This window comes from Barbatula barbatula, assembly GCF_947034865.1.
Source record: "Barbatula barbatula genome assembly, chromosome: 2".
NCBI classification, from domain to species: Eukaryota; Metazoa; Chordata; class Actinopteri; order Cypriniformes; family Nemacheilidae; genus Barbatula; species Barbatula barbatula.
This window is the reverse complement of record NC_136767.1, coordinates 16036205-16063121: the sequence shown is the minus strand read 5'-3', so window position 1 is coordinate 16063121 and position 26917 is coordinate 16036205. Positions and strand designations below refer to the sequence as shown.

At 39.6% G+C, this 26917-nt stretch overlaps 2 protein-coding genes across 3 annotated transcripts in view; one reads left to right on the top strand and one right to left on the bottom strand.

The window, feature by feature from the left end:
• Nucleotides 1-18880, bottom strand: part of lrch2 (leucine-rich repeats and calponin homology (CH) domain containing 2) — a 69148-nt gene extending 50268 nt beyond the window's left edge. The window contains exons 1-4 of the mRNA XM_079478623.1: nucleotides 18613-18880; nucleotides 3158-3302; nucleotides 836-962; nucleotides 284-389 (exon numbers count right to left, since the gene is read on the bottom strand). Of these exons, the coding sequence (XP_079334749.1) occupies nucleotides 284-389; nucleotides 836-962; nucleotides 3158-3302; nucleotides 18613-18862 (628 nt within the window). The 5' untranslated portion in view covers nucleotides 18863-18880. The remainder of the gene's footprint in view (nucleotides 1-283; nucleotides 390-835; nucleotides 963-3157; nucleotides 3303-18612) is intronic.
• A 303-nt stretch (nucleotides 18881-19183) lies between these two features.
• Nucleotides 19184-26782, top strand: LOC306889577 (UAP56-interacting factor). 2 transcript variants are annotated; one of them, XM_079448679.1, is made up of 10 exons: nucleotides 19184-19962; nucleotides 20903-21049; nucleotides 21125-21231; nucleotides 21544-21629; nucleotides 22699-22768; nucleotides 22892-22944; nucleotides 24185-24256; nucleotides 24348-24471; nucleotides 24667-24847; nucleotides 24883-26782. In XM_079448679.1, exons 1-10 carry the CDS (start codon nucleotides 19881-19883, stop codon nucleotides 25122-25124), a joined length of 1164 nt encoding a protein of 387 aa, XP_079304805.1. In that variant the 5' UTR covers nucleotides 19184-19880; the 3' UTR covers nucleotides 25125-26782. The 2 variants fall into 2 exon arrangements, with proteins under 2 accessions (XP_079304805.1, XP_079304804.1); XM_079448678.1 differs by having other exon boundaries at nucleotides 19213-19962; nucleotides 24667-25827.
• The last annotated feature ends 135 nt before the right edge of the window (nucleotides 26783-26917 follow it).

Genomic DNA, 26917 nt, shown 5'->3' with positions numbered 1-26917 from the left:
TGTTCTATTAAAGGTCCAGTGTATGTAATTTAGGTCGTGAATTGCAACCAACGGCTCACGCTAGCTCACTTTGTAGATATAAATTCTGTAGCTCATTTTAATGTATAAAAACTTAAGGCTTCATTCTGTAAGGTCTTTATACACCTCTGAACACATAGTTATGCATATTATGTTGCATGTTATGTGCTGTCAATAGATCCTCCTAGAAAAATGGCATCTTGGACCTTTAAATGTTCGTGCGATTGATGCTTTGATTGATGGGTGTCTGTGTTCGCATGTGTACCATCTGGCAGCACTTGAAGGCAATTCCTTCGTATGTTGAGTTCTCGTAAACCGAGGAGTTTCCCTATCTGAGCAGGAAGCACTTGGATCTCATTACAGCTTATGTCCTGGACAGAAAAGACAAACACAAACATTAACAAAACACTTGTATTAGATTACACTAGACTCTAGATTAGTCTGTGCTGGTCTCTGACAAGCATACTAATATCATATTTATCTTTTACTGTACCTGATGTTATCTATTTCAGTATAATTAATATAATATATTAATGTTCACCTGCTAAACATTACCGTACATACTGTATATTATGAATGATTATGTGTACATTGTATAAATTACGCATTGTTTGTATACTTTACAGTGAATGTTTTGTTATTTCCAGACATTATGTACTGTATATCATCTTAACTTGTAAAATTGCTCCTTTTCACTCACATGTATAGGCGATAGTGTACGATAGTTTGACATCACACATAAACACACACACACACACACACACACACACACATACGTATACAATTAATCTCACATAAAAAAGAATCACACACTGACCAGTTCCATGAGGTCTTTGGCCTTGCCGATCTCCTCAGGAACACAGAGGAGTTTGTTGTTACTGACCACCAGTACTTTCAAAGGAAGATTGAAGAGATACTTTGGGAGAACAGACAACTGATTTCGACTAAAAAAAACAAACAAAAAAACGATACGAATTAGAAAAAATATAATGTTAATACCTATTAAACACAATTTATCACAAATGCATCTAAAGTCAATTGAACTTGGTTATACACGTTTTAAAAGTAAGGAGCTTCATTGGACAAAACTGCAGTGCAATGAGTCATTATTGTTGGTCCATTATATGTATTTAACCATTATATATTTTTGTTAATAATAACCAATTTCCAAGTTATAGTGTTTCCTTAAACTTTTGTTAGCTTTAAATAAATTCTAACTGACGCAAGCGTAGACACAAATCACTAGAGCTCTAGGGCTCATGTTCTGATCCATAACTGTTCTTTTATTATTGATGCTTCCAGCCAAGAGCTCTCATCACTCAGCCCTCATTCTACCACAACAGCACTCCAAACTGTCTCCAAAGATCTCACTCTGACAGCAAATCTTTACCCTGTCAGATTTCGCTCCAGTTTTTCTGAGGAACAGCAGCCTCTTGCCTCCAAAAGTAGAGTGAGTCCAATCGCTGAACACATCAGCAAAAAACCTAATCTGTACCGAAGGACTCATAAAACCGGCCTTAATGGATGCTTTCCCAAAAACAGATTCAATGATACTCGAGCACAATCATGGAGAATCACGAATGACTTCACAACTTATCCCAAAACTTGGCTTTATCTGCACATGCCAGAGGGTCGAGATAAACATTATGTGTGAATTCACGAGTTCGCCTCGCATATTATAACTACAGATGGGGGATATTATGCGTATTTGGCGTGCTGTCCCGGGTAGAGGGCTCAGAGTTCGGTGGTTCCTCCGAACTTGGAGCGCCAGCCCCTTGTCCGGGGAGAGGGCCCCGGGTCCGGCGTGTGCCTGGACTCAGGTCGTTTCCCCCTGTTATGCCGTGTTAAAATAGGAGTTGGGGTGGAGGCGGGATGCGAAAATGTAGAGAGAATGCGGGCAAGGCGTCTTGTCTATTTGTAGGGGTTTTCTCCCGGGCTTAAAGATGATTGGTGAGATTGGTTATGGAAAGCAAGTGGGGTTAGTTATCTGATTGTGAGATTGGTCATAGCAAGCCAGCCGGGTTAGTTATCTGCACATGCTCCTCCCGAACATAATTTAATTTAGTGTTGATTCACACTTTCAGAAATGTGTGTTTATTGACAGAATGAAGCCTGTTATATGTAAAAGAAGGGTGAACAGGTTACAAACTACCAAAAGCACCCTGTGCATGAGTAAAATGTAAGATGCTTTGACATGCGTCATTCTGTCGTTCTGTATGCTTTTATTTACTTTCATCCTCTCTGAAATGTTGTGCCAATGTTGAGGAACATTTAAAGAAAATAAAGGCAATTGAGGAAGGGGTTATTCAACACAATAAGTTGAATAGGTGAGTGAAAATGTAGACTGAAAATAATGGCAAAATACAATTTAAATGAAATATTTGACCACTTCAAAGAGCAACGCACAATATGGCCGCTCTAGTGAAGGAAGTACCTCCTTTTAATAGAAAGAGCCAATCGTCAATCAATAGAAAATTATGATTCTGTGGGGCGGGGCTCTACACAGAGGCACTTTAGACGTTTGCCACCCTGTGTTCACACCTCAAAACAGATGTTAAACAAAAGTAATGGTACATGGTTTCATTGTTCGATGGGAATATGTTATTTAATTGTGAAATTCAGAAATGTCTGTCTCTCCTCAAGGACATTAAGGCATAGCTGGCCAAAACTTTCCAAACAAGGCGGCCGAGTGGCGTGACTTCGGTAAATGGAATTTGAGTTAGCACAATCTGTCACATGACTAGAAATATGTCTTCACTTTCCAAAGACTCTTTTTCAAAATGTACTAATAGCGTTTTCAGATTTGTCAACCATGGAAAAGCTTATTTTTTGTTGCCACAAATGTAGTGTCATTGTGAACAGAAGGCCAAAAGGGAGAAGGGTGCTTTTTTCTAACACATATTAGTGTGGATAATGCCTAAATTCCCCAACAGCTGATGTATATAACCATAGCGTGCTAGATCAGCAACTATTGCACTTGATACAATTCAAATGCAGTTTTATTTAAAAACATAATTATCTCATCACAGAATGAAAAGCCTTTACTACTCAAGGTAACATGAGAGAGATTGCTAGTGGGGTAAATAAAAAATATATATAAGTATAAAATATATATAAAGTAGAAAAGTTGTATTTTTACCTTATGTTTAGGTAGGTGAGCATATGTAGGTTAATAATGCCCTCTGGAATAACCTTTATACAGTTGTGATAGAGGTTTAATGACTCCAGTGGTGCAAACAAACAAACTTCTGGAGGGATTTCACAGAAACGATTTCTGGACAGGTCTGTAAAAAACAAAACAGTTCAAATTGGTTAAACACAGCAAATGAGTTCAATATGCTAATTTTAAACTAAAAGATGCATTGCACACAGAAAGAAAGACTAATTACATTAAACATGCATATTACACATATTACAGTGACTATTCAAAATAAGTTGCTTAAAAGGTTCAGCGATGCCATAGAAGAACCCTTCTGTAACGTCTGTCAGCTGCAGTACCCTCGTGAGCCACAAGAGAGCACTCTCCCCATCACCTGGACTTTCATTATAGCCTACATTTCCCATAACCCCTTGCCTGGACTCATTGAACACTGATCATTCTCACCTGTGTGTAATTACCTGTCTATATAAGCTTGGAAGCCAGATTACGTATAATATATTATCATTTTACAACAATAATACAATTACATTTCCAATCTCACCCGTCGCAATTCAGCATTCACAGCAATTTTTTTTATTAACGTTATTATTTAACCCTCTAAAATGAAATAATCTTTAAATAAAATAATGTAAACTGTAACTGTTATTGTTAAACTTTATGTATTCATATTAAATATTGTATATACTTTGAGTTATAAAACATCTCCAAATATCACTGGATAAATAAATGCATCTTACAATTTCCAACAGTTAATGGATGTTAATAGTGAGAAGAAAGGTTGTGGCACTCTAATGCTTAGAGTGCCAGAAGGTTGCAAGTTCTATTCCCAGGCTGACAGGTTTCCAAGGCTTTATTGGGTTTGATCAGTCTCATCTATAGGAGCAGTTTATATTGAAAAATCAGTTTTGCACCTATACTTTAACGGTCACCAGATGGGGTTCCCCCCTTTAGAACCACCAGAGGGCACTCCACATCAGACTTTTTATCACTCATTCACTAACTACATTTATCATAACTCACTGCCCGGACTCATCATCACTGATTGCATTCACCTGTGTCTCATCACCCTGTTAGTATCAGCCTATTTATACCATGTTCACTTAATCACACACACCGAAGTTTTGTTTAGTGTTTCACAGCATTTCTGAGCATTTGCCCTGGTTGCTTGTCTTTTGTTTTGTTTTTTTATTTCTTGCCTTGTTCCCTGGAATACTCTTTTGCCTCTGGTCCCTGCCTGTTTAGTTTGTTTCATTGTTGGTTTGTTTCTTTGTTTGGACTGCCTGTCTGTGTACGACCCTTGCCTGTTCTTTTGATTACGCCTTGGATTGCCCACAATTAAAGCTGCATTTGGATCTAACCTGCATGTCTCAGAGCAGTTTCATTACAGAAAACTTTGCCCCCGCAAGATCCAGCAGCGATAGCTACCATGGACCCAGTCATCCTTCTCTTCCGCCTCAGACAGCCTGCCAACACTCCTCAATGGACTTTAATTCAATATATTAGTTTTCAGCTAAGCGGCTTGTCCTTTACTGTGGGCTTTGTGGATGAAGGGTCCCACAATCTCACAGCATCCCTTCAGCCAGAGCTTCACGTCAGTCCTGCCGAGCCAGAGCTTCACGTCAGTCCTGCCGAGCCAGAGACTGTTCACGTCAGTCCTACCAAGCCGGAGACTGTTCACGTCAGTCCTACCAAGCCGGAGACTGTTCACGTCAGTCCTACCAAGCCGGAGACTGTTCACGTCAGTCCTACCAAGCCGGAGACTGTTCACGTCACGCCTGTGTCTCCGGACAAGATGGCCTACTCCAAGCCTGTGTCTTCGGCCTACGCTCCACCTCCCTCCTGGACAATTTTAGGAGCGTCTGGAATCCGCTCCTTAAAGGGGGGGCTATGTAATGGTCACCAGCTGGACTGCCCTTGACAACCACCAGAGGGCACTCCACATCAGACTATTTATCCTGCCGAGCCGGAGACTGTTCACGTCACGTCTGCCCAGCCGGGAACTGTTCACGTCACGTCTGCCCAGCCGGAGACTGTTCACGTCACGTCTGCCCAGCCGGAGACTGTTCACGTCACGTCTGCCCAGCCGGAGACTGTTCACGTCACGTCTGCCCAGCCGGAGACTGTTCACGTCACGTCTGCCCAGCCGGAGACTGTTCACGTCACGTCTGCCCAGCCGGAAACTGTTCACGTCACGTCTGAGATTGCCATCTCCGCGCCTGTGTCTTTGGACAAGATGGCCGACTCCGCGCCTGTGTCTTCGGACATGATGGCCTTCTCCGCGCCTGTGTCTTCGGACATGATCGCCTTCTCCGCGCCTGTGTCTTCGGACATGATAGCCTTCTCCACGCCTGTGTCTTCGGACAAGATGGCCGACTCCACGCCTGTGTCTTCGGACATGATAGCCTTCTCCACGCCTGTGTCTTCGGACAAGATGTCCGACTCCACGCGTGTGTCTTCGGACAAGATGTCCAAATCCACGCCTGTTCCTGAGCCGGTGTCGGTTCCTGAACCGTCGTATCCTGGCATCCTGAAGGGTCGTCTGTTCAGCCTGCTTCGCCCTGGTCGCCTGCACAGCCTGCTCCGCCCTCATCGCCTGCTCCACCCTGGTCACCTGCTCCACCTCAGTCTCCAGGTTCTCTTCCGCTCCACGGGCATGGTCCTCGATCCCGCCCCCGGGTCCGCCTACGCGCCACCTCCCTCCTGGACAATTTTAGGAGCATCTGGAATCTGATTGAACCACCAGAGGGCACTCCACATCAGACTATTTATCACTCATTCACAAACTACATTTCCCATAACTCACTGCCCGGACTCATCATCACTGATTGCATTCACCTGTGTCTCATCAACCTGTTAGTATCAGCCTATTTATACCATGTTCACTCAATAAACACACAGCGACGTTTTGTTTAGTGTTTCACTGCGTTTCTGAGCATTTTCCCTGGTTCCTTGTCTTTTGTTTTTTTTGGATTTCTTGCCTTGTTCCCTGGATTACTCTTTTGCCTCTGGTCCCTGCCTGTTTTGTTTGTTTCTTTGTTGGTTCATTTCTTTGTTTGGACTGCCTGTCTGTGTACGACCCTTGCCTGTTCTTTGGATTGCCCACAATTAAAGCTGCATTTGAATCTAACCTGCGTGTCTAACCTGTGCTCCTAGCATAAGATTCACTTCACACAGTTATGTGGTTCTATAAAAATATTCTGAAAAACAGGAACGCATGTACACAACCTAGCATCTGCTGAACTCTGTCAAAGTGTACTGAATCTAGTTTCTAATCTTCATGAAATTGACAAGCAAGCCACCAGAACAGAAACTGAGCTACCATGCCACGGCGTTGCCATGGAAGCAGACATGAATGGAGAAGAAAAGTCATGTTGCTAACTTCCTCTGTATTTCACATCCACATTCTCTTCGACATAAAGAAATCGTGCATATGTGTGAGTATTGGAGAGATAAATGGTGTAACAAGACACATGCGTATGAAAGTATTAAATCCAAAACGGTAGCTTATAAATATTCACAACTAGGTGCTTGACACTTTTCAGCCAATAAAAAGTAAGCAAAATAAAATCCTCAACAGTTCACATTAGACATTTGAAAGAATCGTTGCTAACCTGAAGCTGTGTTGCCTGGCAACTATCACAGAAAGAACAGTGTTGCCCGGCAACCACTACTGACCTAAACTGTGCTGACTCCTCCTAAGACATTCCTTTTGAACAAGCCTTCAGTTGGCTGATAAGAGTCAGAAACAGGGTCACGTCGAATCAGCAGTACAACACAAACACGCAACAAGGTCTTTCACTATTTACATAATTTGCACACCACTGTGCATTCCATAATGAAATTCTTATACATTTATATAGATGAGTAAGTGTTGTAAAGTTTTTAATTGTATACAGCCTTTATAAACATAATCGTCAAAGACATTTAAACTATTCTTAAACACAAAACACCCTGAATGTAGTCTAGCTAGAGAATAGATGCCTTTTATGTTAGTAAACATTGTGACACGTTTTTGTGGGAGGAGCTTAGGCTGAGGCAGAAAGATCAGACAGTGAATCCAAGAGCGTATACATCTATAGATTCCTGCATGTAGTAACAGTGGCAAACGTTAGCAAATGCATTTACTTGAACACAAACCTGCCACATAACACGAGCATTCTCACTGTTCCCTCTCCCTTTATACTAATGCACTTGTGACAACTAAAGAAAAAGAGATGTCAGTCTGTTTCCTTTATGTTTAGTTTCTGGCTGATGGTTAACTTCTATAGTTGTATAACTAACAACGTTAGCTAGCATACCCTATGCGTTCAAAATACGTGAAAAATAGCTTGTTCCCCAGTTTCTGATTTGGACATATTTTTTTTAGACACATACCTAAATAATAATCCACACCAACAAAAGATAGTCGTTTATTTTAAGTGTTATGAAGTGAATCTTTCATGATCGTTTCTGTTCAGTCCGCTAGTTTTATTGTGTTTAACTACAGATGTGGTAAGTTCTTTTGTTTGGCAAGGTATGTGTTAAAATATCAAATTGGAGACTGTATGATAACAAGATGATATTTGAAACTCCTTATTAAGCCTAATCTGTGCTGGTTTGTATTGACAGCCCCCAGTTTTCCCTTTGTTTTGCCTCCAGTTTATGCCGTGCCGTAATCGAGACTTCGGCCCAAAAGGGGTCTGTATGAAAGAGCGAGACAGAATATGTGTGTGTTTAAATTACTTTTGACAGGGAGAGAGCGAGTGAGAGGAAGAAAGCGATAGAGGGCTAAATTGATGGGAATCTCTCTAGACAGTGACATTTCTAATATCAGTTTAGCATCTCTAGTATACAGTCTTCAGTTTGTGTGCGTGTGTAAACTTTGAACCGCATACTTTAGCACAAAACCAATGAAATAGAGCTGACTGAGGAAAGTGATTCTCTCTACTGTCTTTCTTTTTGATTGCTTGTGGTATCAGATGTTTGTATGCATTTATTCTTTCCTCTTTGTGATCCCCCTCTTTCATACCTAAACAATACTAACAGCACTGAGGCACAGCTGCTTGGCAGAAGGGGCCAGATCCCCACCCCACAAAACACACCCACTCTCAGTTGTATGAGAAATCAATGCGTGTTTAATTCCGGGATTACAGCCAAGATAGATGGTACAGACTATGAGCATCCTTAAATGTCTTTATGAGGATGTAGAGCTTTTGCTTCTGAAACACACACACATGCAGGCAATGCTCCGTGTGTTCTATAAACAAGATATTGTGTTGATGATGCTCTGTATTCTTTGTATTTTCTCTTTAAAATGCGTTCCATTGGTAAAAGATGAATGGGTGCTGCCAATTTTCATTAACAAGGATGAATGTTTTTCCAAGGACATGAAGGTAGATTTGTAAAAACAAACCGTGGCCAAAGCACAAGAAACTAAAGTTAAGTAAATGTTAGCTGTCAGCAGATCGACAGTAGATTTAATTTCGTACTGAGTGTAATACTAGTTTTCTTTGATTATAAGTAGGGATGCACCGAATGTTCGGATAACTGAAAATATTTGACCAAAAAGCAAAAAAGGCATGGCCGAATAAGTGTGATAAGATCAAGCAGCAACCAGCAGAGAGAGAGAGAGAGGGAGCTTTACTAATGCAACAAACATGTTAGTAGTGTCTGTGGTACATGTTTAAGTGTCCGAGACCTTTGGCAACCTATAGAGTACAGTACGTTCTTTCAGCAGTCAGTTATATGTAGCACACTTGAAGGAATGAACAAGCGTGTGATTTGGTTGGGTTCTTTTATTCAGCCCGCATCATTCGCAACAGCTCCGTAGCACACAGTACAATACAACTCGCTAATACTCGCGCGAACGAACTCTTCTTCTCCTCTTTTAGGTTTTCCTCCGGCTTACTGCCCCCAACTGGACACTCATCACATAGCTGTATACTACAAATTGGCATGCATGTACTGAATAATTAAATTACCATTATTAATAAAATAACTGAAATGACAAAAACTATTACATGGGGGGGGGTCTAACTTTTAACTCACAATTATATTATAACAATTATACTCTTCTATCAATATATATATATTCTAGATTTCCCCACATATAGTAGCCTAATAAAGGCTATTCAAGAAGGGAGAGGGCTCCACTTTTTTTATTTACTTGTTTTGCTCCATTTTATTTTAAGTTATATTGTATTCTATTTAAAAGCAAGACAAAATAAAAAATGCACATTTTGACCATTACGTTTTTGCTGTAGTGAAAGAATTGGCTAAATAAATCTAAGAAATGCGAAAAGCCATGTTCGGCCTTAGGCCAAGTGTTCACTTTTTATTTGGCTTCGGCCAAGAATTTTCATTTTGGTGCATCCCTAATTATTCGTTACACATTGCAACGATTTTACTTATTAAAAATACCTGTTCCTATTAAAGGTCCAGTGTGTTATTTATTTGGAGGATCTATTGACAGAAATGCAATACAATATAACGTAACTCTTCAGATGTGTATAAAGTAGAGATCGACCGATACATCGTTTTCCCTATAATTATCCCGATATTCATCGGGTTTCTGTTTTCTAATATCGGATTCACCGAGAAGCTCCCAGCGTCTTGTGGCCGTTTAGAGAAATGCGTGCAAGACCGTCAATGCAGAAGAGGCTCCGAGGGGAGACGCGACAGAAACGACAGCGTGCACAGGTAGTGTATACTCACTTGCATTATTAATACACTTATATTTAACATGAGAGCAAATAATGCACAAATGAGATGTTACATTTAATGCATGATAGTTTATGCAGCATCACTAATAGACGAGTCACATTGTCTAAGCTATCAATTCTTCCCCCAATAAAACGTAACTTTACACGAATTAAATGAAACAGCCATGAATTAATTCATGTTGGGAATAAAAGAGCTGAATTTAATTACCTTTGTTGTCTATGCTCATCATTCATATTGCTGTTCACTCACAGGGTTGATTCTCAGGAAGTTTTAGTTTTTAACAAGATTAACTCAAAATTATTCTTTCATTCAGTTATACTTTGTCCACAGGTATTTAATAAGACTGACAAAAATAGTATTAACATAACATAACTTACCAGTTGAGATATGCAATGATTTTTATGCCGTTTTGTTTGTTACTTTCATCTATTAACTAGAAGATAAACCGCTTCAGTTTGGGTAGCAAATATGTGCTTATTTATAAAGGAGAGAATACTTTCCATGAAAATTCAGTTTTGTACTCAATCATTCACAAGTCAACTGCTGTATGGTCAAATGAATGTGTTGCTTCTTAGAGATAGCAAGAGAAGCAATCCAACTCTGGCAGATCAAGACCTCAGACTCACAGAGCAGAACTGACTTCATTTAGAATGGAAGCACGGGTTTGTCAAAAAAAGTGGTTAAAGTGGTTCTGAAAAGTCTTAAACCTAATGACAAAGTCACTATGATGACAGTGGTGGCATGAGTAGGAGAGGCGGTGCAGGGGTTTACTGTATATTTATGAGGAGAAGACTGAAAATATTTATAATATACTAATCGTTTTGAAACTATGGCGGGACAAATTACACTGGTGGGCTGTTGTAATGAATGGAAAACACTGCCTTATACAGTCTCAATCAAGTCATTTAAGTAATTTATGAAGTCTGTTATGAAAATACTAAATCTATGTGTTAAAAACCTTTCTATTTTATACATTTTATGTATTGTTTATAGTTAACATGTTTTCAAGTATAGCCGCTTTTGTAACAATGGGAATTGTAAAAAGCACTAGTTGTACTAATGAAAAAAAAGCGTTGTACTCATTTTATTTATTAATTAAAACAAGTGGTGAAAGTCAATTTCTGGCATGTTAGAAAATACATTTTAGTGCATATCAACAGATTCAAGATTTGTACACAGTGCTCTAAACTGCAACCATTTTTCATGCCGGTGCGACTGCCAAAATGATCAATTTATCATTTTTGCGCATTACAAATGTTATTTGCAGAAACTTTATAATGTGCAAGTAACGCATTCAGTCACTGTATTTATCCTCCTCTCCTTCAGCCATTCGCTTATATATCAGTGCAGAGTCTGAATGAAAGGAGTCTGTATTTGACACAATAAATCCTAACACATGAAATAAAATCCCCTTCTATAATGTTGCATTTCCGAACTGAGAGTTACTGAGCGCTATAACACATCTCATATGTAAAGCATAAGCACAGACATGGTTTAACGCTTTTAAAGTTAAATCATGACTTTCAGATTGTTTCTTAAAGAAGAGATTTGTGTCATGATCCTGCCTCTCCTTGTCTTGGTTTTTCGAGTCTTGCGGCAGGATCATGTCAGTCCCATGTGTTTTGTGTGGAGAAAGAGCATTGTTTTGGTTTGTCACGCCATGCTCTCTCTCCGGTGTCACGTCATTTAGTCCCGCCCCCTTGTTTCCCCCGGTTAACGGCCCATTAGTGTGAGTCTTGTCTCCGGCCCTGGTCCATCTTTCCCTTAGTGTTTCATTCCCCTCACCTGCCGCGTGCAATCCTCCTGTTAGCTTTCCTTTAGTGTTTCATTCATGTCTCCTGCCGCCACTCTCCCTGTGTGATCAGTCCTCGTCAGTGTTTCCCTTTATCAAGTCCCAGTTTCCCCCTCTCTCTTGTCGGTTCATTGTCATTATTTTCCCTGTTCGTTTTCTCTGGCCCTGTCGGATTATTCCTGTCTATGGATTATCGTGTTTGTTCCTGTTCAAAGTTTGTGGATTATTGATTTATTATTCAAAGGACTTTGTTTGTTTTGTTCCCCTTGTAGGAAGTTTTAGTTTACAGTCTTATTTTTGTTCATGTTTTCCCCATCGAGGGTCTTTGTTTAAATAAAGTTTTATTATTTAGCAAACAGGTGCCTGCGCTTGGGTTCTGTCCATACCTCATAACAATTTGTTTGTATGTACAGGTTTTTTCTATGCTTGAAAAGGATAACATGAAGAGACCTAAGAAAATTCTCAGAGGTTGCCCTAGATTTTTTTATTGTCCGTTCTTTTGATGACAGGCTTGTAAAAGATCCATCATAATCTATTTTTACACGTCACTATGGGGCAAGCCAAGGTGATATTATGTGCTAAATAGCATGTGCCATTGCAACGTACATGCGTTTAGTTCCTGAACACACTGTATTTTAATACAGCCGAATACCCAATAAAGCCAAAGTCATTTACATATATATGTTTCTTTTGTCAGACATAAAATAATAATTACAGACAAATGTTTATGTTCATATGTCCAGTCAGTAACAATGACAGGTGCTTATAAATGCTGTTTTGAAATCATTCATTCATTCCCTTACAAGTAACTTTAAGCTGCTGTTTGGTCAAGAACGGAGAAGAGGCAGAGAGAGATTTTTCCCCTCACTGAAAGTTAAGGTTGATCTCTGAAGGAAAAAAGTCTGTAAACATCGCACCACTGGTTTGTTCGCCCCTGTGTTTGAGAGCACATGTCGCGGAGGTCCGATTGAGTGACAGGTGCATGCTTTACAAAAACAACAAAAAACAACGTTATGTATTATAAATTATGTTATATGTAAAAAGATTTTAAGTTCTTTTAAATTATAGTGAAACAAATTAGACAGTGGCGGGCTGCGTTGGGTTTCCTGAAAGGGCGAGGCATTTATGACTATATGGGAAACCGATTTTTCCGTCACTGCCTGGTATAAAGAAATCTGTCAATGAGGGAGAATTTTCGGTTAAAGCGACCTCTGTACTACACAAATATTTCACATATTTATACACACATCTTTTTTAAGGTCATGATTACTACAGTTCCAGTATTAGCCTTTCGTTGCGATTAATGTAAATAAAATATTTCTCATAATTTAACACAGCCTTTTATCGTTAGAAAAAAGGGGTGTTGGAGGCATTTTGTTGTCTCTAGTCGTCAGGGACACATCTCAGGATAAGAATAGGACCTAACACATACACAGACTGACTGGACCTGCTGTCACTGTGGATTTGTCTCTAGATCAGTGGTTGTCGGCCGGTGCCCACAAATGGGAAGTATATCGGTTCTCATGCTCAATGTAACTAATACATTGCAACTAACCATAAACTTGTTAACAATTATCGAAAAGCTACGCAGAAGCTTGCCAAATTTAGGCCATAAAAAACATGGATGCAAGTTAAAATAAACATAACCTAGACTACATTTAGCCCTGTGCCATCACAGATCTTAGTCCTTAAGCAAAACCAATAAAGCGACTGGTGTAGATCTCTGTCCATCTTATTTCAATGCTCGACCCTATTTAATTGGCTGCATTTGTGAGTACGTGCCTGTATGACCATAAAACTGTCCATCTTTTTATTTGTATTAGGGTCTTGTTTTACTATTACAGATTAAAACTACTTATTGGCTACTATCTGGAAGACCATAAATTTAGCTACCGAGAGGCTGAATAGAGGAAAATAACTTGTTTAGACAAGTTATTGTAATGATCCTGGATTCAAAGACTTCGTTATGTGGATTTATATGCATAAGAAACAAATGAAAAGTCATGATAAACTGCATTTAGAAGCTTTATGGCAGTCAGCAAAAATAAGCCTTCCCCATCACACCCTCTATGTTTTTGCATTTGTATTGTATATAACACTGTCTTGTGTATGTGGAACTTTTTAAAAACATAAAGGGAAACTTTCCGTTTTTATTTATATATCTTAAAACTATTCATTCTGTGAAATAGATTTCTGGTCATTGCGCCCACCCCTACTGTATACTTATACACTGTATTGTTATTTTGTTTAAATTAAGGATAAGCTAAGATGAGTACGTCATAATTTACACACTGTTTTGCAGTGATAGACAAACAGCGACACAGAAAGAGTAAAGCCATACAAAAATGTGTCATGTCTACAAATTCTACACTTATTATACAAAAAAATATTTTAAGTTTATTATATATCGGTTTTATATGTACTGTTACTCTCTCTACCAACATTTTAATGGCCTACACATACACATATCCCATTTCAACATTAACATTTTACTAAATATATTATTTGCACCTGGCAACATTATTTGTAAGGTACACAATAATTTCTCAGCCAAACTACAAAGACCACAATGCTGTGCACCAGAGTTTAAAGTTGAGACCTTACAGATGGGACCAACATGTCAGATCATGTGTAATTACCTCAGTCTCTGGAGAGTTGTTTGTGTGTGTGTGTGTGTGTGTGTGTGTGTGTGTGTGTGTGTGTGTGTGTGTGTGTGTGTGTGTGTGTGTGTGTGTGTGTGTGTGTGTGTGTGTGTGTGTGTGTGTGTGTGTGTGTGTGTGTGTGTGTGTGTGTGTGTGTGTGTGTGTGTGTGTGTGTGTGTGTGTGTGTGTGTGTGTGTGTGTGTGTGTGTGTGTGTGTGTGTGTGTGTGTGTGTGTGTGTGTGTGTGTGTGTGTGTGTGTGTGTGTGTGTGTGTGTGTGTGTGTGTGTGTGTGTGTGTGTGTGTGTGTGTGTGTGTGTGTGTGTGTGTGTGTGTGTGTGTGTGTGTGTGTGTGTGTGTGTGTGTGTGTGTGTGTGTGTGTGTGTGTGTGTGTGTGTGTGTGTGTGTGTGTGTGTGTGTGTGTGTGTGTGTGTGTGTGTGTGTGTGTGTGTGTGTGTGTGTGTGTGTGTGTGTGTGTGTGTGTGTGTGTGTGTGTGTGTGTGTGTGTGTGTGTGTGTGTGTGTGTGTGTGTGTGTGTGTGTGTGTGTGTGTGTGTGTGTGTGTGTGTGTGTGTGTGTGTGTGTGTGTGTGTGTGTGTGTGTGTGTGTGTGTGTGTGTGTGTGTGTGTGTGTGTGTGTGTGTGTGTGTGTGTGTGTGTGTGTGTGTGTGTGTGTGTGTGTGTGTGTGTGTGTGTGTGTGTGTGTGTGTGTGTGTGTGTGTGTGTGTGTGTGTGTGTGTGTGTGTGTGTGTGTGTGTGTGTGTGTGTGTGTGTGTGTGTGTGTGTGTGTGTGTGTGTGTGTGCGCGTGTGCTCATCTGTGAAGGACAGAAAGGTCTCCAGTCTACAGCTGAGGCCTCCCTGTCACAAGATCTCAAGACAAGAGCTTGCTCCATATAACAACACAGAGAGAACAACACAGAGAGAAACCCATACAACACCAGCATTTGTTACAGGCAAATCATAAAGATATGAAATTGGTGCCTTCATCTTAACATTGAATAAATTCAGAATGTATAAATACATAAATATAAATGTTGTAGTAGACACAGCAGAAGTGCTGAAAGTCTTTTCATTAAGTAGTTCCTCATTAAATTAACCTTATAGTGTTGTGGATACGTTATCATTTCTCAGGATCAGAGCAACAAAACCTCATGAGTACAGAGTTTACAGACAGCAGATATCCAAGTAAAAGAGATTCCCAAGTTTCTGACCATTTTAGGGAGAATATTGGCTCTAACTGAGACACTCTGATATTTTAAACTGTTAATCTTATCAAAGACATTATGATTTTCAAACCATCTCTCTGAAATAAGAAAAACTTAAAATCAACACCTATACACTCATTACAGTGCTACACAGATATTAATAGTGCAGGAACTTCCTGGAACAAACATTACCCCTTTATTTTATGACCACTTCCTCAAACTATGATGTCATGACCCCAAGGGTTCTGTTAGTACATTAGGTGGTGTACCCAGGCATATACACTTACACACTTTACTTATGAACAAAAGGTGGATGATATTGTATAACTTGACGGATGGAAGCACCTCAACATATATATCTGCATTGGGCTTTCCTTCAGGGGTACTTAAAGCTAACATGACGTGCACGGATACATGCATAATTCATGCACATGCATAACCACAAATGGTCCTAATGTAAGTCATTTTAATAAAAGGCAAAGTATTTTATGCAGTTTATAATAAAACTCAAGGCATATAAAAGCTACACAAAGTCCATTTGCACTGAAAACATTGATTTATTTATTTAGTTTTCTATCCTTTGTGTATCTGCATGAATGGATAACGTGAGATTTTTCTATAGACTGTTTCATCGGAATGCGCGTGGCGAGCCTGACCTCCAGTTAACTTCCGGTTCGTTCATGGCTATTGTCTAAAATAACTATTTATATTTAGTTTAATTGATGTTAATATTCATTTTTATTTATTATGTGATTGTATAACAATTCTATTAAATAAACTATTTGTTGAAATATGTTGTATGTTCATTCAGTTTGGTCGCATTTAAACAAACCGAATGGTATATTGACATCTAGCGGTTGAGCTTGGTATCGCAGTCTAAATTCAAATTATTGGAGAGACAAGTTTAGCCAAGTAACGGTTTTTCTCGGTTTCTTTTGATTGATATCATAAATAATCTACAGGAACTCTATTTGTTTGTGAGTGTGAACTGGAAGTTAAGGTGGGATCACAAAAGTGCACGTGCGCAGTAACGTTGGTTTATGTTGTTAAGATGAACCGTCTATAGCCTTTGTCTATTGCCATTTATTTTCAAGACGTTGTACACTGCAATGGAGTACTAGAATGAAAGTCTGCTCAGTATTAATATTAGACTGACTTATTTACTACTTACTAATACTATATTGCTCATTAATTCTAAATATCTCGATAAAATATTTGATGCATGTTGCATTAAATTGAAAATGATGAAGGGATGTTACACTAGTTCCCAGTGTCAATCCATATATTTAAAATGTATGTGATGCCTATTCACTCTAAACAATATACGTGTATCATGAGAATCATATACTGTAAACAGATGGAATAACAATGGGAAAAGGAAGAAATAGCTCCCATTCTCTGTTCTCGTCACATTTTAATATCAAAGACTAGGTGTTTTTTTCATGCCAGTGTTACGTGTGGGGCCAAACACTGTACCCCCACAGGCCATTCTGAACCATAAGCCAATAATAGTCTCGATTGCCAAGTGGGTCACTGGAGCACAAACAACAGACACATGCTTACCATAGTGAATACACCAGGCTGGTTAAACTGTCAAGTACACATAAAAACTAACAAGCACACAAACAATCTCTTCCCCCAAATGTAAAAAAACCCAATTACAATAGATGTTGTATCGTTTAGACAGGAACACAGTCACAAATCTCCACATGAGTCAGCAAAGCTAAATCTTTGTCATAATGTCACTTCCTCGTAAATACAGAATTAGGTGCTCTGTCGGGTGCACACGCAACTACTTCCTCTTTCCAACAAACGTATACACATGCACACAAACCAAAGCAAACACAAAGTAGCTCTATACTATCAGCGGGATGCCATCTGCATGCTGACCCTCACCGAGCCAGTAAACCAGTGACTGTCCAGTGTTGTCCAAAACAACCACAGGCTTCTTCTTGGGCATTCTGAACACAAGGCTTTATATTAGCAACTCGTTTCGCCTCTTATTTTGATTAACATTTTGCATAAAAAGGCATATTCATTAGTGTAACTGAATGGGAGTGTAGTAGACATGATGCCGTGTGTAAGGTGTGCATGAATGAATGGATTAGTGTCTCTCCTCCCACCGTCTGCTTTACATCTGAACGGCTGCGGCAAGACTACCATTACACACAACAGCCATTTCAGAATGAGATGCAGTCATTTAATTGCAACTCTTTCTCCAGAAATAATTCAAACTTAACCAAACCATTGTATTCTGTAATATCTAGAACCGTGCAAATTATGTATAGCACACACTAGAGTCCCATCTGCCTGCATTATTCACACTACAAATATCTATCTAATGTATAATCTAATAGGGAAAATCGGTAGATTACATATACTGTTAATATAGGTAAATACACTGTCTCAGACTGAAGAGAGGATGGAGAAAGGCGCGTGATATCTTCTATTGAGGCGAACGGTTGCATCTTTTGTCTGGCACTTCAGAAAGGAGCGCTGCCGCTATCTGCATTTACGGTCCCTTAAAAAACGCATTTAACATTGTTTAAACCACACCGGCAGGATACAACTACGATGTTTTCACATAATGGCAAATCAAATTGCTCTGTCGATTTAAATAGAAGTGTTGTGGTCGCGTGTTTGCAGCATGTGAAGCAGCGTGATTTTTCTACGGTGGTTTAGCAGGCTTGCTGTTAAAACCTTCTGGATACTGGACTTATGATGACCGTCTCCTGTTCCAACTCGGCGATCTCTAGTTTCATTCATGTATGAGACATAATCTGGGTAAAATTAAATGAGGAACGAGACACAACCAGTAGGCAGTAGCGCTTGAGTTTTAAATCTATACATTATCATCTCTGTCACTGCACACAAGGTGTGAAAAGACGTGATAACGGCGGTTATCCTTGGTACACGGACCATGTGCACGGGCTATTGTAATCAGCATCCAAACATCCATTGACACTTCGCGCAAAAACACCAAAGGCACTGCACCAATGAGCCCGCACTTTAAAAGATCTGTTCGTTCAAGAAATGAATCGAAAGAAGCGGGTCAGTGGAGCACGCTGGGAGATTAGCCCACATCTGAGGGACCCACCTGCTTGTGTGGTATCGGTCAGATCGTAGTTGAGCCCCGGGAACTCGCGCAGTTTTCTCCCGCTGATGTTGAGCATCCCGGAGCAAACGGCATCATCCAGAGCGCGCTCCAGACTGCGGGCGGTGTGCAGCGGGTGCTGCTGATGTTGCATTACGCCCGGGTTCCAGTGAGCGGCGTTCGGGTAATGCTGATGCTGGCTCTGAAGAGCCGCAGCGGGAGCTACACCTCCCTGACTCGCCGCCATTTTCATAAGTGAAATTATTCTCACAATAATAATAGGGGGCTGCCTGGCCGTGCCGCGCATGCGCAAGGGGCGCAGATGGCGAGGAGGAGGGGATGGGCTACTACCGGAGAGAGGCGTATGATTGGCTAGTAGCTCTAACTGCAGGTAGACTGTAAATATGACAAAGAAACCAAAAGCTCAGTTTATTTATTTTCTTAATATATAAATCTTGATTCGTAAGCATCATTATTTGACGCATGAACACAGGGATGATTTGTTTTGTAGGCTTAGTAATGTTTAATAGCTAATTACGTCATTCTTAACAAGTCATTGGTTAGTTTACCGAGTGAAAAGAGATGAAGGAAAGCTTCTCTTGTAGGGCGTGTCCTGTCATTTCATGTGGTGCTCATAGGTTTTCAGTTTGTGGTCGATTTGTGGTTCGGAGTGCGTGTAGTGTGTATTGAGTTCAGATGCGAGCCCTGGCGGCTTACCATTGTCATCAACGCTCGCCACGTATTTATAATACCCATCAAAACGACATGCAACATGTAGCGTTGATGACGGACGATGCAAATGAAACCACGTAGGATCAAGATAAATGGCAAATTCGAACATTAAGAAATGAATCTTATAAACACGTAAATAGCGTAGAAGAGAATAAAGAAGTGCATTTTAATTTTTGTATAACCTATTGTTATAAACGATAAATAGAATGTGATTTCTATCGGTAGTATTAAAGAGCACATCAACTACGTTGCGATAACGTTACACCTACTAAAGACCTGCCCACACTGATAAGACCTTGTGCTATTTTCGGTCTGTCGTCACGCTGGTCGTTCAGAGAGCTGCTGGGCTGAGTCACACCAACCACCGATCTTGATCGACAAAAACACTGGACCACAAGCAACTGGATTTTCAACCGGGTTACTTTTTTATACGATTCATAGCCTGTTTCGTCAACGGCGTGTTTGTTTTAGGGCGCGTTTCAAAGTTACGTTTCCGAGTGTATATTTGCGGCGCCTGTTTAACTTTCGCGGAAGAAGAAATGGGGGATAATGATATACAAATGGAGATCACAGGGCAGAGGCAGGAGTCTTCAGACGCGGACAAGATCGACTTGTCCTTAGGTTTGTACTTTAAGGGTAACATCAACATGAAGTTATTTTGATGAGGTGGCCGGTTACACCGGTTACGTTCGTGTGTAACTTAAATGAGTCGAGCAGCGGTCAGCTGTCGGATAGATTCAGCAGCTGTCAAACCAACATTCCTACGGATCAAACGTTTGCTTTCAGTTTAGCAGGATAAATCTCGCATGAAATGAAAATATGTGATCGTGCTTTCTTATGCAGTAAGAGGTTTTAGGAGGAAGAAATCTGACATCATTTGGTAGACACGTTTGAAGTGTTAATCGTTCAACGCACTTTCACAGTCTCGTGTTTAAATTAGAAAGATCTGATCCAATAATATTGTATGTGCTGTAGCATAATGGGCTCAAAACGCATGTAGCAGGAGTGTCAAAACGTTTTCTCATTTTAACTTTACACTAAATCATACCAAGACATAATGACTTTTTCAATATGCATTAATATATGTCTTTTTCAATATGCATCTTATAATAAAAGTGCAAATATGGTTTTGGGCGCATATATTACCATTTGCATTAGCAGCTTTACTACAGATATCATGGTTAAAATATGGTTTTAACTGTTGTAAAAAAACTAAACAAAATCTGTGGTGTCTGTGGTTTTACTTCAGATACCATATTTACAGTAGTAAAACTTTAGTTATTTTTCATAAAGAATTTGTTCCTTAAAGATAGAAGTTTCAATCAACATCTAGTTGATCTAAAATCATTTACATCTTGCAACTGAAAAGAGAAAATCTCTGCTCAAAGGCCATAAATAGGAAACCCACCACTACTAAACAGATAAACAAATAACCAGACTGACAAAATACTTACATGCACAACATCTCAATATTAAATTATTTTTACACTGTCGTTATTTTATCTTGCTCCTAAACAGACAGAAAGTATACCAGAGCAAAACTGCCACTTTATTTTCACAGATGACATCATAAAGCTAAATAAAAAGAAGCAAAATGCGATCAGAGCTTCCAACAGATCTAAAAGTAAACGTGCAGCTTTGTTGAATAAACTCAACCAGATTCCACAGCAGCAGAGGGGACGCGGACGTGGAGCACAGCAGTACCAAGGCAAGCATGCAGTTTTAAAACGTCAACTATAAACAAACATGTTAACAACGTTACTGATTGAGGTTTTTTCCAAAGGGCCTAGCAGGGTGAGAGGTTTCAGGAGACAAAGGGGATCTGGCAGGGGCATGATGTCAAGAGGGAGAAGTGTTAGTCCAATGAACAGAGCTGCTGCCAGCGACACGGTTTGTGATGATTGTGTTTAACATACATGACCTTAAAATGATTTTTTGTATTGTTTACATATAAACAACATAACTTTATTTCTTTTGTGGAACACATAACATGCACGGCAGAATATTAAGGATTGACATCTTCAGTTGTATTCCCTTTCTTTGTATGGACAAAGTGTCCCTTTTTGTTACACAGAAGAAACAAAGTCACGTTTGGAACGGCATAAGAAGTAAATTACAGTAGATTTATATTGGGTTGCACTTTTAACATCATTAATGTTTGGGATTTTTGTTTCTTACTGTGTATGTATTTTTCTGTTGTAGACAGATGGACAGTTTGATCAGATCACATTCACACCGAGAGGGACATTCAGAGGACGAGGAAGAGGTAGAGGAGGCGGCTTGAGCAGGTTCTACAACTCTTTTTGTTTAATGTTGAACATTGGCCATTACTACCAAAGATGCAGCCAAAATGTCTCATAAAAGAAAAGATCCAAGATGCTGACCCATAGCTGTAGCTTATCATCTCAAAATAATTTAGACCTTACAACGCATAAAATAAGCACAAAATATGGCAAAATGTTCTACTCTGAGGTCAAATACATTATGGATGTAGGGAATAAGATAAGATGATAGTAAAGGTATATAAAACACATTTTTGGGTGATATTTAGTGATTTCAAAAATACAAATTATGTACTTTTTCGTCTGAAGAACACAAAAGAACATGCTTTGAGAAATGTCTCAGTGGTTTTGTGTCCATAAAATGGAAGTCTATGGGTGGTGATGTTGTTTGGTTATCAACTTTCTTTAAAATATCTTATGTTCTAAAGAAGAAAGAAAGAGTGATACATATGTGGGATGACACAAGGGTATGTAAACCATAAAGGAATTTTCATATATGGGTGAACCAAACCTTTTTGTTCAAAAACACAGCCACACATACTGCTTGAGCGGTTCATATTCATTTTACTAAATGAGATGCAACAACAAAGTATCAATTTACATTAAGTCATTTAGGAGATGCTTTTATCCAAAGCGACTTTCAAAAAGTCACACAAAAGCAATACGATAGGTGCTAATACAAAGTTACTAGTTTCAACAAAAGCTAGACCACAACCTGTTGAGAGAAAGAGAGGGTTAGTGTACTTTTTTTTCTTTTCTTTTTTCATTCGTCTGTCAAGTATTCACAGAAGAGATGGGTTTTAAGTAGTTTTTGAAGGTTGTGAGAGATGTGGTTGACCGGACCGAGTTAGGAAGAATGTTCCACCAGGAAGGAGTTGTGAAGGAGAATAAACGGGAAAGAGGCAATGAGAAGGCATTGCAAGGCGCTGCTCGTTTGCTGAACGCAGGGTTCTTGATGGAGTGTAGTAGGGTGTGAAACTATGCAGGTGCAGATCCAGTGATAATCCTGTAGGCATGTAAATGCTGTAATTAGTTGCCCTAAATGAAGTTGTTTCATTCTGTATTGTTGTTGTAGGGGTGCGTTGTCAGCAATAGGACAGAGAACTGCACAGAGGGGTGAAAGACCATTTGTATTAGACAGAGGGGTAAGACTATTTATTACAAAATTCAATAAACATTTGCTTTATACAGGGAAGGACTAACCTCCCTATAATATGTTTGGATTTGCAGTTCTGTCTCTTTGATGTGTGACCTGTCTTTGCTTTCAGTTTTCTGCCACAAGAAGGGCTGAGAAGTTAGAAAATTATCAGAAGATACAAAGGTGTTTATTTATTTTTTATTTGCATACAACAGTGGTTCTCAACCCTTTCATGGTCGCGCTCCCCTGTAAACCCACTTAAAGATCAAGTAACACACTCAGTTTCTGCCAATCTCATATTAATCTTAAGTACCTATACAGAAGTATTGTATACGTTGTATATTCAAAGTGTCTTTAATTTATTAAAAAAGGAGATACAGCTGTACGATTATTTCCGGAAAAGCACAAGCTGCTAGAGGTGGGACTAGTGGGGAGAGGGGGACAGAACTACAGCACGACCAAGCAACACATCATCCCTTGTGTTTTGTACATTATGCACGTACACGCCGATTGCCAACAAAACACAGACTTATCACTTAGTTTGACTTACCGCAAGCAGTTCATGTCCGGCATCTTTTAGCACAGGGACAGCGGCATCTATCAGTTTCAAACGATCTCCAAATCCTGCGTAATATTCACCCTTTATATAAAATCCATCACTGAAATGCCATGAACAAACAGACACACCTAAACTTCACTATCGCAAGTGTAATGAGCTGCAGCGCAGACGATCATGACGCAACGCACGCAATCTTGATGGTAACGCAAGCGGGTCTCACTCCGTGGTTGGCACATGGTCTGGCTCTTTCGCCTTGCTTTTCTGGGAGAATGGATAGTAAAATAGAATTAGAAAAAAACTTGCAGAAACAATTTTGAGTGCCCTTGAGCAGCTGCCCACTGCTCCCGGTGTACATGTGTTCACAAATTGTAGTGCGTGTGTTCACTACTCACTGGATGGGTTAAATGCAGAGGTTACATTTCTGACAAATGGGTCACTTTCTGAACTCATCACGAGAGATAGACTTGTGCTTATTCTGAAATTACAGTCTGAAAGACAAACATACTTATACAATCTACCTGTTTCTTAAGATGATCTGGAGGTTTCTGAGTTCGCCTACTTCGTAGATATTAAGCTTTTATGCATAGCCTAAAACTGCACTGTGCAGGACCTACAATGAGTCTGCGCAGCCGCTCATGCACGCAGCTTCAGACAGAACATTGCCCTCCGTCAATATGCATTTGCGATCGAGGGGTTTCCGGGAACCGTCGCCCCACCTTCAATACCTCTGTGCACACCACAGCCCCCCCCAGTTGAGAACCACTGGCACATGTTAATACCAATTTCAACTTGCTTAGTTTAAGCTCATTATTTTTGTCTCTTTTCTATCTCTTTCTGTCTATCACACCCACATGCATAATGAAGTCGAAGAATAGCACCATCTGGCTCAATGCTGACAGTATCCTTGCCAAATGCTAAATCTGCACCTGTCGCTCTGTAAGTGAATGAGCCCTTTCACATTTATGACCAACTATTTGTCCCAGTTTTGTTAACTTTTCTTTTGTCTCTCTACCATTTTCTCTTTAAGGAAGAGAACTAATCAGACCGGGAGGGGTGAGGCAGCGTTAAGGGGCAGAACATCTGTAGGAGCAAGTGCTACTTCACCTAAAGGCATTCCTCTCCACTTTAACTACAGAGCAACTACTAACCAGGTAAGTTTGGCCAATAGCCATGTATACTAAGGTGAAAGAGTCAGTATATTCCGGAATGGGGGTGAAAATGATTTGCATTTGGTAAGTAACAAAAGGGAGGTGCAAAGAAAACATGTTTGATTCTTTTTTATAATGTTGTATGAGTTGTTTGCGTTTTCCTAAATTAGAAAATCTGAAACTTACTTTGTTTTACAGACTGGACTATCCCTCAATGATCGTTTCACTGACATAAAGATCATAGGGCAAGGGCGTGGAAGGGGCAGAGGAAGAGGAGATATCGCAGGTGGTGGAAGAGGCAGGGGAGACAGTGCACAGGGTGGACGAGGCAGAGGAAACATATTTCAGGGTGGACGAGGCAGAGGAAACATATTTCAGGGTGGACGAGGCAGAGGCAGAGGAAACATATTTCAGGGTGGACGAGGCAGAGGCAACATTTTACAGGGTGGACGAGGCAGAGGAAACATTTTACAGGGTGGACGAGGCAGAGGCAGAGGAAGAGGAAACATTTCACAGGGTGGACGAGGCAGAGGAAACATTTTACAGGGTGGACGAGGCAGAGGAAGAGGAAACATTTTACAGGGTGGACGAGGCAGAGGAAGAGGATTTGGAAGGGGCGGTTTAACAAGAGGAAGAGGCTTGACAAGACAAGATGACCGAACTGTAACTCTTCAATGATTTTGATAACAACTACTTGTGCCAGGAGCAGCTGTTTACCATAGAGAAATCTGTGGATTGTGATTTATGATGAATATTTGAACGATTTCAAACAATGGGAAAAGGTAGTTTGATAGTAATCTAAACATAAATCTCTTTAGAGTGAATATAAATGTTATAAAGTTTAATAATGACATATTTTGCAGTTCAATTCCGTCGCTGTACCTTTGAAACCTCGAAATTCAGTTCTTTTTAAATGATTTAATACAGTTGTCAAAGTTGACAAGCACTTTTTAATACATTTTTGTGGTAAAATATTTACAAAACCCGGTGACAAACATAAAGGGTGAGTAATAATAATGAAATAATTGGAGAAACAAGGCTTGAGAAGCACAGCGACTATATGCTTTTCAATGTTACTTGATGATAATGAAGTGCCTCAATATTTATCATATCTCTATGCTGTGTAAATATTGTTCTCTTTATAAAACTGGTTTGCATTCTGAAACGATTGTATAACCCATTAATAAAAATATTGTTTTAAATTGTTCCCGTATGCAAAAAAGGTTTACATTTGATAGTCACATCAATTATTTCAATAAACACCAAACCATGGCGATTTTTATAAATGAACACTTTGTGTTTGCTGCTGCCAATTCTGCAAATGCCACCACTCTAAGTTGTAAAAGGTTAAAAACGGGGAAAACAAACACATGTGGTTCTCGTTGGGCTTTAATAGGTGGACAAACAAAAGGGCCACACGTTATACAAGTGGGCTCTATGTCCCACATCCCTGGCTGTAACCAGTGTCACTACTAGCTCATGGATCATTGATGCCGGATAAATATTATCCATTAACATGTTTCTTAGTAAGAAATTATTACCGTGTTAAATCAAAACCCAGGGCCCGATTTTTCAAAAGGTTTAATCCGGATAAAATTGATCCGGATTTAGTAATCCTTTTTTTGCGATCCGTGATCACGTAATCCATTTTACTTTTGGAGCCAGTTTTTTAAAGCAACATCGGATTGGATCAATCTGATCCGGATAGGAACTTTTCAGGATCACCAAATCTGGATAACCAGTGCTGGATAACCAGTGCTCAAACAGGATAGGAAATCACAATGTAGAACTATAGATATGTAAAGAGCAACAAGTGGAATAGCCAATGTGGGGTCAATATAAGTTTATTTTTATTTGAAATGAAAACACACACATTTAAAAAAAAAACTAAAAACAAGAAAAACCCCACCCCATCCTCTTCCTGCAGTCCGCTCATCTGAGACCTACAACACAAACACTGTACATTGAGGATATTTATAACAACCATCAAGTATAGATATATTGAATTAAAAAAAAAGACTTAATGTCAAATACTCCACAATAATTTCAGATTTCCTCATCTGATGTGGAGAGACCATCTTGTCTGAGCGTAGACTTTAGGAGGCGGATCTCAAGTCTGGCCTTGGTTTGCTGCAGTTTGGTCAGAGTCAGTTGTTCCTCTGCCAGAACGAGCAAACAGGACGTGCAACAAGGGACGCAATAGTTAGACACTTCTGATTTGGTTTTGTATTGGATTTCAAAAATCAGTGATTGCCATTCTTTGCATTTTTTTGGTTATTCTGTAATCCTTGCATGCATCACTAATAAATATTCTAAAAATATTTTCGATTGTGATGAATATGTATATCAATTAGTGACAGAATAAAATGTATTGTTTTTGGTTTGGATAATTAATTTATGAGGCCAAACTCTTTCTACTTTGCTTTAGGCCTATACTGAAAGGCTGAAT

Coding starts and splice junctions, on each gene's coding strand:
- LOC306889577 (XM_079448678.1), top strand. CDS start 19,881: ATGGGGGATAATGATATACAAATGGAGATCACAGGGCAGAGGCAGGAG. Junction 21,630..22,698: donor AGAGGAGGCGGCTTGAGCAG/GTTCTACAACTC, acceptor TTGTTGTTGTAG/GGGTGCGTTGTCAGCAATAG. Junction 24,472..24,666: donor ACAGAGCAACTACTAACCAG/GTAAGTTTGGCC, acceptor TTTGTTTTACAG/ACTGGACTATCCCTCAATGA.